Source organism: Arachis duranensis, chromosome 8 (assembly GCF_000817695.3).
Source record: "Arachis duranensis cultivar V14167 chromosome 8, aradu.V14167.gnm2.J7QH, whole genome shotgun sequence".
NCBI lineage: Eukaryota > Viridiplantae > Streptophyta > Magnoliopsida > Fabales > Fabaceae > Arachis > Arachis duranensis.
This window is the reverse complement of record NC_029779.3, coordinates 14,166,577-14,177,953: the sequence shown is the minus strand read 5'-3', so window position 1 is coordinate 14,177,953 and position 11,377 is coordinate 14,166,577. Positions and strand designations below refer to the sequence as shown.

General features: G+C 34.8%; 2 protein-coding genes across 2 annotated transcripts; both read right to left on the bottom strand.

Moving 5' to 3' along the window:
- Positions 1-4,025: 4,025 nt before the first annotated feature.
- LOC107460955 (RING-H2 finger protein ATL43) lies at positions 4,026-6,164 on the bottom strand. The gene has a single exon (XM_016079389.3). The coding sequence runs from the start codon at positions 5,941-5,943 to the stop codon at positions 4,636-4,638; it is 1,308 nt and encodes a 435-aa protein (XP_015934875.1). The 5' UTR covers positions 5,944-6,164; the 3' UTR covers positions 4,026-4,635.
- A 981-nt stretch (positions 6,165-7,145) lies between these two features.
- On the bottom strand, positions 7,146-8,232 carry LOC107460922 (uncharacterized mitochondrial protein AtMg00810-like). The gene is made up of 2 exons (XM_016079348.1): positions 7,786-8,232; positions 7,146-7,739 (listed from the first exon to the last, which is right to left on the bottom strand). The coding sequence occupies exons 1-2, from the start codon at positions 8,230-8,232 to the stop codon at positions 7,146-7,148; spliced, it is 1,041 nt and encodes a 346-aa protein (XP_015934834.1).
- Positions 8,233-11,377: the final 3,145 nt, after the last annotated feature.

Below are 11,377 nucleotides of genomic sequence, written 5' to 3'. Positions count from 1 at the left end.
TTACACATCTAAAAAATTTAACTTTATAAAAAAATAATATAAATAATTATATCTTTAACAAAAATATAAAATAAACACTACAAATATTAATGAATTTAATAAATAATTATTTTTACTTTCTCTTTTTAACTTTTCTAAGTGGAAGTTCCTTTCGTTCTTGGTTAGTTTTTCACTTTTCCTACTCATTATTTTTATATTATTTTTAGAAATATTATTTGAATGATTAAAATTACTTATTCATTTAGATCATCATTATTATCATTGGAAGAGCTGCTATCACATCTAATTATTATGAAATTAATATATAAATAAACAATTAATTTTAGTTCTTTAAATAAGACAATAATTTTTTTATGTAATTAGTTAAAATTTAGATTTTTTGTTTTATACAAAGAATAATCATATATTATTACATAAATAATAAAAATAATTAATTTTTAAATATATTATTTAGAAACTTATTTAAATCGCTGAAATTAATTGAACGACCGTATAAAATTTTTTTAAATATTAGGTGATTTAGTATTTTTTTTAACCAAATTATATTATACGTTCTTTTTCTCTCGTTTAATTTTTTTTTAATTTCTTCTCCTCCTTTTATATATGTTCAGTAAAATTAAACTACTGAGTACAAAAATAATGTAAAAATAAAGAAGAACGTACATATATTATATGTGAGTGTTTTTTCTTGTTAAATTTGAATTAATTTTATTAAAATTAATTAATAAAATTATTATATATAACACCATTAATAATTTTGTATTAAAGTTTATATTTCATAATACTTTATTTATATCTTAATTTCTTTGCGATGTGCTACGATTAGAGCGGCTTAGATTTGATTTCGGTCATAGTATAATATTTTTTACTGCAATCATCATATAAATTTAATTTTAATATATTAAAATGCCTGTTTATCAGCAAAAAGTTAAAAAAGAGGTATTATTAGAAAAAAAAAATGACAACCAAAAAGACAAAAAAGATCAACTTTAAGCTAAATCATTAATGCATATATTCAACGTAGTGGTTATAGACTTATAGTAGAACTTTTATTTTTATATATTGGATTATAATTTATAAGTGTATAATTTTTAAAGATGATCTAATCTATATATATTATATATTGTTATGGGTATTTACAAAGTATTAATGATGTTTTATCTTGATATGATTAAAATAATATTTTTTATAAAACGTCAGTAATATTTTATATTACTATTATAACAATATAAAATATTAAAATAATTAAATATTATTATATTTCACATTAAAATTATCTATATCTAAAAATTTTAGCTAGTTATAGTATTGTGCTTGGAATTTAATATATCTATGAAGCACAAATACGAATACAAATATAGATATAAGATACAATATGACATGAAATATAATGACGTACTAATTTTAAAAAATTATCCGACACAAAATAAAATATGCATATATAAATAATATATTTATTAATATTAAATTAATAACTATTTTTAAAAAACAATCGTATGATATGTATTTATTCTAAAATGTATAAATATTTAAAAGATAAAATCTTAAATTCTTATGACTTATTTACATTTTCTTAACTTTTGAATTGTTTTTAACATTTTTTACTCATCTCTCACATTTCTACCATAATTTAAGAACGAAAGTTACTTTTGTGCAATCTACTTTTTTTTTTTGGTATAAAACAACAACTAAACAATATAATTACTAATCAAATGTAAAATATTAAAATTGATGATACAAAATAGCAGAGATCTAACTCAACAATTAATACATAAATGATAAATCAATAATTTGAATTAAAGAGATGCATAAAATAAAATAGAATCGAAGAGAATCACAGAGCAAAAATAGAATTAAGAAAAATCATAAAGCGAAAATAAAATAAAAAAAAGCTCAAAATCAAAGAGAAGTACAAAACTAAATTTTGGATGATGAAAAAATAAAAATTCTCTTTTACTTGAATAGAGGAGGCAAATGGCGACCGGAGAGGTGATGAACACAGTAGCGAGCATGGGTGAGCAAGGAGCGGTGACAAACACCCACGACAGTGAACACAGAAGAGTAGAAAGCGACAACGAATACCCACAGTAACGAGCAGCATAAGTTGAGATTGAGAGTGACGAGGATGACGACGAACAGCCACGGCGGCGACGAGGTGTGGAGAAGATACTGAGATTGAGAGTGAACCCACAATAGCGACAACCGGAAGTGTGGAGATTGACCACGATCACCCGTTCGACGGCGAGACCAGAGGTGGTGGCAAACCGACAGTGACGAAGAGGGGTTGAATGGGTGTGGAGGCAAAGATAGTAGAAGGGGAAAAGTTAGGGACTTAGTTATTATCTTGTATCTTTCATTCTTACTATTTCACTTTTGTAAAAATTAGTGAATTTCAGTTTTGGGCAGTGTCAACATGCACCCTACCCGCGGATTTAAACGCGGATCGGATATGGTGTGGGTTGAGTCTCAATCCTACACAACTAATCTGCATCATATATATGTATATGTTATACAAATATGTTATAGGTGGGTGTTGAACCAAGCACCTCTCACTTGATGCAAAAAATTTATCATTGAACCAAGATCGTCAATTAATAATTAACATCTTTGTTTATATAAAAATTAATTTTATTTTAATGATATATAAATACAACACTATATCGCAACATTTTATTTGTGTTTGTGTTATTAATTTAAACAAAGACTTTTATATAAAGTTGAATATTTGATGGTTATATTTTTTATGGGATAATTATGTTATTTATCGAATGATTGTGTTGTTTGTATTAAATTTTTAATTTGTATATTCATTATATTATATAATAATATTGTATATTTGTGAGAATTTACAGATAGAGCCAGATACTCATAAGTAGAGTCGGATATCTGTAGATTGACCGCAAATAGAGTTAGAGTTGAGTTATTCTCAACCCGTAAATAAGGTAGAATTAAATTTTAGTAACAAATTCAACTCATAGGTAGAAAGTAGGATTAGAGTTAAATTCAAACTCTATCATATCTTACATATTGTCATTTCTAAATAAAAGTATCAAACGAATATTTATATGTATTGTATTCAAAATATATTCCACATGTGAACACCACAATTTAACAAATTATCCTTAAAAAAATGACAATTAAAAAGAACCTCTTTGATATTCCTTTTACAAAACAAAAATCCTTAAAAGGAGAAAACAAAAATTGATGCATGTCTCTTGCTTCCGTGATCATCACCCATGATTATACACATTAAAACATACAGAGGGCAGCGAGATATAATAAAAATAATGGATCAAGTTCCTCTTAAGGAAAGGGGATCAAGAGCTAATTTTTTTTCTTATGACATGGAAAGGAGAGAATGATAGATATATTAGATCAAAAATTTTGTTTTTTCATAAAATCAGGTCCGACTTGCATATTTTAAATTTTTTAAATTCATCACATTCAAATCGGATAATCTGATTTAAACATTAAAGATTTTAAATTTTATTTTAATACAAATTAGAGAGTTTGATTTCAATCTTTTTTAAATTGGATTGTCTGTTTTTTGCATTAGATCGAATAATTCCATTTACACTCGCAAATTATTTCACATTCAGATATAAGTCATATAATACTTTAATGGCTCATAACACTTAAAGATACTAATTTCAATAGAATAAAATTTGTTTTCGAAAGATCAAGATCTTTTATATAAAAAAAATTAGTAAAATAATAAAATAAAAAATAATTAGTATTAAATTAAAATAATAAAAATTATAAATCTAACAATAATTAATTTTTTATTTGAATTCCGTTAGAAAACCAATAGAGTATTTATACAATGTGTACAATGAGCTATTTATTTAACTCAATATGATATAAAAAATAAACATCTAGAATAAAATATTATTAATTTCTCAAACACAATACACCCATAATATTTAGAATAACCATCCGAGTACTAGTAAACATCTCTAAACTCCCATCGTACAGATACTCCATTGACTCCTTATACTTTTTTTATTTTATTATTTTACTATAATTTAATTTTAAAATATTTAAATTCAATAAATAATAGTGAGAAAAATAATTAATCGAGAAACTACAAAGGACAAGAGCATAACATTTGCGTCCTTGGTTCAGGATCATGTCCCTTCCATCCACGTGCTTTTCTTAATTATACCCTTCACTCTTCCCCACCCCTACCTCTCTCTACACTCTACTCGTTACTCAACTACGCCCTATCCCTAATCCCTATTAATGCTTCCCTCTCCATTTTTCTCTTTTCTCCCACTCACCAATGCAATTCCTCCCTTCCTTCAACCCTACTCCAACAACAAATCTCTCAAATTTAACACAGCTTTGAATTTGAACAAATCAGGGTCAATTTTCTTTTTCTTTTCTTTTCTTTTACATAATAATAATGTACTACTATAATACTATTGTTTTGTTCTCAAATTAAAAATCGAGAAAAGAAAAATAAGCTTATTCCTGCGCTAAGATACAAATGCATATGGTAGCAGTCACCAAGTTCAGTAAACAGTACCACAAGTACTTTAGTGAGTCAGAGTCAGAAAAAAAAACCACAAAAACACATCACCTTCTCTCTCATCCGTTCAGATCTGAAGGCCGTGTCTGCTAATAACAACATCCCTACCGTACAGCTGGCTGTGTCTGCGTCCTTGATATCCATCCCAGCCACCTCGTAACAACCCCCTCTTCTCTTCTTCTTCCTCCTCCTTGTTCTTCTTCCCTGTTACTACCGTTACCGTTACCGTTCCTCACAAACCTGCTCAATCCCGTTATCTCAGACATACTCCTCGTGTTAATTACCAAATTGCCCCCGATTTCAGCACCACTACCGTTATTATGCTTACTTATTATCATCTCCGATGTCAGGTAAAGTAGATCCGACGGCTGAACATCGCTCCACCGTTGTAACTGCCCTCGCAACAAACCATTATAATCGTAACCGCATTGTTTAGGGGTAGGAGAGACAATTATCCTGTGCTCCAACCTCCGTTCCGCACCGGTGCTCCTCCTTTCTTTCTCTTTCTCCGCTTCCTGATGCGTCGTCGTTTTCACCAACAGCATCCCGTCTTTTCTTGGACGCATTAACCACTTCTTGTTATTATTATTATTATTCGATTTCGATGTCGTTGCACACGTGGCACTATCAAGCGACCTCCTAAACGACGACGTTGGCGCTGCGTTTCGTCGTTCTGTTTCGTTCTCGTTCTCAACAATGATCTCCAAGAACCCTCCTTCTTTCTCACCAACCCACGAATGCCTTCCGGAGACTCGCCGTGTTTCGTACCTCTCCGAACACGCTTCGTTCTCGCTCTGAGGGTGCACCGGTGCGGCTGCATTGTTGTCTTCCACCAGAAGAATGTCCTCCGGATCCACTCGATGCCGGCACAAAGGACACGTGGAGTGCGCGTCAAGCCACGTGTCCACGCACTCCACGTGGAACGCGTGCTTGCATTTCGGGAGGAGCCGGAGGACCTCAGAGGACTCGAATTTTGCGAGACAAATCGCGCAATCGAGTCCTTCTTTTTGTCCTCGGAGGGACCCGAATCTGAAGATTGGAAGCGATTCCACTATGGAACGGTCGATGCCGGAGTTTTTTCTTCCAGCGAACGTTGCCGCGCGTGAGGTGTAATTGTAGCGGGTTCCGGTAGCTCCGGTGGAGTCGGTGGCGCCGCCGTTGCAGTGCTTGATGTAGAGGAGGAGGAGGAAGGTGAGAGAGAACATGGTGGTTAATATGCCAACTACCACCGCCATGCCTGGTTTGAAGGCGGATGAAGTTCTTTGGGAATCCGGCGGCGGTGGTGGCGGTGGCGGCGGCGGCGTTTCTCTAGTTTGATTAGCCACTGCATATGCAACAGTGCTGAGGTTAGCAAGTAGAAGAAAAGTGAATGTTATTAAAAACGAGAAGAATGAAAAAGAAGAAGAAGCCATGTGAAAGAGTGAGAGCAATGATAATGAAAATGGTGGTTATGGAGTGATGGTAGTGTTTATGTGGAGAGAAGAAGAGAGAGAAGAGGGAAGTGGCTGGGCTCTGTTTGTGAGCATTAAATTTCAATCATGTGAGGATGGTGAGAAAGAGGACAGTGAAAATGAATGAATGAATGAACCAATGAAAGTGTGTGTTAATTGTTATGGTGTTAGTGGCTGTTATGGAAGAGATTCTATGTGGTAGGGATTCAGGGGAAAAAGTTACAAAAAGACAAGACAAATAACATACCTTACGTTTGCCCTTTATTAATTCAATATTAATATAAAAACAATTTTTGGATGTATCTTTGTATATAATAATGCTACATGACAAGTGCTATGTTTAACTTAAAAAGTATGCTTTTCACAAGAAAAATACATATATGTGCTTGGTTCCACTATAAGAGAAATATGAGTATTGTGTATTATTCTACGTGTATAATAATGTACGCAACATAATTGAACATATGATCGATGATTAGCAAAATTTCCAACATGAGAAGCCATGCAATGACAAGTTTATTAACCATTTTTTATATTAATTTTTATTACAATTAACTATCTGCAATTCTCTTACAACATGCATGTGACACTGTACTTTATATATCCTAGCTAGAAAATACTAGTTGACAAAATGATTACTTTTCAAAATTAATATCTAAATTTTGATGCATGCTAAAAGAGCCTTTTCTATCTCTCATGTAATTATTAGAAGTGGGGGGGAAAGAAAAACATTTATCGGAAACGAGAAAACAACATATGTATAGATGACGAAAACACCAACAAACATCGGACAATAACCCAACAATATCGGCAGAGATAAAAAGGTTGACAAAAAAGGGGTTATGATTCTTCAAATTGTTACGTAGGTTGGATGGATCCAACGGCCTCTCACCATCAAGAAATCATCATCCATCATATAGGAAAGGAACCCATCATATCATGTTCTTAATTAGCTTAGGCATAGACTACAAATATAGCTTGGAAGGACCACAAGGATTGCTCATACACAAATGTTTTTTATTATTCTCATTTTTCTAATACCAGATTAAATTATTAAAATTTGATATTTTAAATGTAATTTTATTTTAGAATAAATAACTATTTTTTATTTAAAAAAGTATAAAGAGTCAATAAAATATTTATACAATGTGTACAATGAAAGTTTAGAGAGTATTAAAAATATAAATTCGTTTGGTGTGTTCAACAACGATGAGACGAATAACATTAATAAAGATGCGTTGCCGAACAAAGTAATAATCAATCTCAATGCGTTTGGTGTGTTCATGAAACACATTATTATGGGCAATCTGAATAGCACTGCGGTTGTCACAAAAAACATCAGTTGGGGACGATTGTGGTGCACCTAAGTCTTCGAGAAGCCAACGAATCGAGACAATTTCAGCAGTGGTGTCAGCAACAGCACGATATTCAGCTTTCGAGCTTGACCGAGCAGTGAACGTCTGCTTCTTAACTCGCCAGAAAATGAGAGAGTCGCTAAGAAACAAACAATAACCAGTAGTAGAACGACGATCAGTGGGATCACCAGCCCAATCAGCATCTGAGTACGCCTGAAAGGATAAAGATGAATGGGCAGAAAAATAAAGGCCGTGAAATAGGATGCCTTTGATGTAGCGAAGAACGCAAAGAACTGCCGCATAGTGAGTAGTACGACGAACTGACAAGAACTGGATAAGAACATGAACCGGATAGGCAATGTCTGGTCTGGTGACAGTTAAGTAGACTAGTCCTCCAACTAACTGTCGATAAAGAGTAGGATTATCCAAAACAGTGAGTAAAACGAACATTAGACTCAAGAGGAGTAGATTCAGTGCGACTATCTGTAATACCGGCTCGATAAAAAAGACCCGAAGCATACTTAGCTTGAGAGAGATAGATACCATCATCTGTGGATATGACTTCGAGACCAAGAAAATAATTGAGAGAACCAAGATCTTTCATCTCAAAAATACGGTGAAGGGAGGCTTTAAGATCAGAGATACCATCAACATCATCTCGAGTAATGATCATGTCATCAACATACAAAAGCAGAAGAACAACTCCACGTTCACTTTTACGAATAAAGAGAGCATTCTCATGAGGGCTGTAAGTGAAACCGAGATTGCATATAGTGGTGCTGAATTTGTCAAACAATTCACGAGGAGCTTGCTTAAGACCGTAAAATGCCTTGCGAAGGAGACAAACTTTGCTAGAAGGACAATGATACCCCAGAGGGGATTTCATATAGACCATCTTTTTCAAATCCCCATTAAAAATGCATTCTTCACGTCCATTTGACTGAGAGACCATTTTTTTACCGCAGCAATGGCAAGAAGAGCTCGAACAAATGTGAGACGAGAAACAGGAGCAAAAGTTTTTTCATAATCAATACTATACTCTTGTGTACAACCTTGAGTAACCAATCGTGCCTTATAACGGTCAATAGAACTATTAGAGCGAGTCTTGATCTTGTATACCCATCTACTTCCCACAACTTCCTGATTAGAAGGAAGATCAACCAAATCCCAAGTGTGTGCTTTTTTGAGTGCCTGTATTTCTTCCTGCATTGCTTGTTGCCAATTCGGATTTGTGAAGGCCTCTCTGAATGACTTAGGTTCATGTTGATGAATAATAGTAGAAAAACAATGATAATCAAGAATATGAGGAGGTGGATTTCTCACCATAGAAGAATGAGTGGAAGGAGGAGGAATGACGGTAAGAGCAGGATCGTCGTCTAGTCTGGAATCATCGGGAGATAGAGAAGGCGAAAGAACAGGAGGCTGTAGAGGGTGACTCAAAATAGAACCTGTAAAATCATCACTAGAAAAAATATCAACATTGAGGTTAGTGAAAAAAGGAGACTGGGTAGGAGGAATTGACTCAAAGGTGGAGAACCAAGAAAACATGTGATGCTCCCAGAAGACAACACGACGAGATATATGAATACGTTTAAAGAGTGGATCCCAACAACGATAACCCTTGTGTTCAGTGCCATAACCAAGGAAACAACGCATACGAGCCCGAGGTTCAAGTTTACTATGTTCATGAGGCTGAAGAAGAACAAAACAGATACAACAAAAAACTCGAAGAGAACTATAATCTGGAGGGGCATAAAAGAGACACTCAAAGGGAGTAACATTACCAAGAACAGAAGAAGAAAGTCTATTAATAATATGAACAACAGTAAGAACGGCTTCACCCCAAGTACGCTCAGGACACGAAGAAGAAAGAAGCATTGCACGAACAGAGTCAAGAATGTGACGGCGTTTGCGTTTAGCTCGTCCATTTTATTGAGACGTACCAGGACAAGAAAACTCAGACAAAGTACCTTGTTCTGCAAGAAAAGTTAAAAGTTTGGAATTACGATATTCTATAGCATTATGTCGTCGAAAAACCTTAATGACCTTGGAAAATTGAGTTTTAATCATAGTGGCAAAACTAATATAAATCTGAGGTAACTCATGGTGATTAGTCATCAAATAAACCCAAGTAAAGCGTGAATAATCATCAATGAAAATGATAAAATATCGAACAACTCCCATAGAAGCGGTGAGAGCGGGGCCCCAAACATCAGAGTAGATAAGATCAAAAGGAGAGCAAGCAAGAGAGAAATTATTGTGAAAAGACAAAGCAGGTTGTTTAACAGTTTGACAAGAAATGCAATCAAAAGACTCATTAGAAACCTTACCCGAAGCATCCTGAGCTACAAGAGGATGCAATTTTCCTAAGGAGCTATGAGTAAGACGTTGATGCCATAAGTGAAGGGTAGATGGAGAAGAAGCAGCACAGAGATTTAGCACAGGAGGAATATGAAGATTCTCGAGTTCAAACAACCTTTGGACCTTACGTCCAGTCCCGATGATTTGTCCCATCCGATGATCCTATATACGACAACCACTCAAAACCCAGATCAACAAGTTAACCAACAGAAATAAGATTAAAGTTCAATTTGGGAATATAATAAGTATCAGGGAGATCAAGAGTCAACTGGAAGATTAAACCCTTGTGTGTTGCGTGCAAAAGAGAACCATTAGCAGTATTGACAGGAGGTGCATTTGTAGTGGTAGATAGAGATGAAAAAAGATTACGCAACAGAGCATGTGATTAAAGCAATCCGAGTCAAAATACCATTTAGAATTACCTGGAGGAGTCAAAAAAGCAGCAGGAGTATTACCAGAATGGGAGAGAAGATGCTGAAGAACAGATGCAATATCAGAGAGAGAGACAGAAGACGGGTTGAGAGGAACAGAGGTGGTAGATTCAGTAGCAGTAGAAGCAGGCACATTCTTGGAGAAGTTGGGATGAAAATGATGCTCGAAGTGAGCAAGACGTGGTGGGCGAGTAGGACAAGCTGTAATAAAATGTCCCGAGAGCTTGCAGTAATGGCAGAACACTTGTAGATAATTGTAGTTAATGTGACCTTTCTGTTGACATTTGTGACATTCAACAGAAGGACAATTTGAGAAGTGTCAAGAACGATTACAGTTGCGATAGAATTTACTCTTTCTGTCTGTGGCAGCATAAACATCTGATTTTTCCATAATAACAGATACAACAATCAAAGAGAGGAGAGAAAACTGCAAATTCGGTGTCGAAAATGAGAAAACGGAGGGTAGAATCGAAAAAAGCTCACCAAAAATCCTTAGGGAGGATCCCACTGTGTGCCACGTCTGATGCCACGTCAGCAGGGAGATGACACGTGGCGACACGCGAGAGGAGAACGAAGACGCGTCAGCGTTGACGTACGGGTCGCGGGTCACGGGTCGGGTCGTTTGAGGCGCGGGTCGAGCTGCGTATCCGTGGCGAGACGGGAGCCGTTGATTTAGGACGCTGAGCAGCAAATCTGTGGAGCTTCTTGCGTGACACGTGGTGTAACGCAGAGCCATGGATCTGGGTTGCTGATCCGACGGCGCTCGAGACGTCTGGAAGGAGGAAAACTTCAATCGAATAGGGGGGCTTCAGACAGCACGTAGTGGCGCGTGTGGTGGATTCCGGCGGTGAATCTGGAGTCGTTGAAAACTTCACGACGAGACGAAGGCGATGGTGGCGGCGGTGACGAACCAAGGCGTCAACAAAGGGTCTAAAAATAAGGACAAATACTGCCGGATGAGATAAAACACAAGAGTTAGAAACCAATTTTCATGAAAAAAAAAATAACCTAAACTCTTGATACCATGTTAAAAATAAGAAAGAGATCTGAAGGAAGTGTTTTGTGTATGATTCAATTGTGTCAAAATATAATGTACATGGGATGTATATAGGTGCTAGAAGAATTAGAGTAATAAAAGTATACAATCCTATAATTAATATACAGATATGCTATATAAATATAAATAATACTAATTCATCTAATATTAATTCTAATTTATTCTCTAATAAAATAAACAAATAAATTATA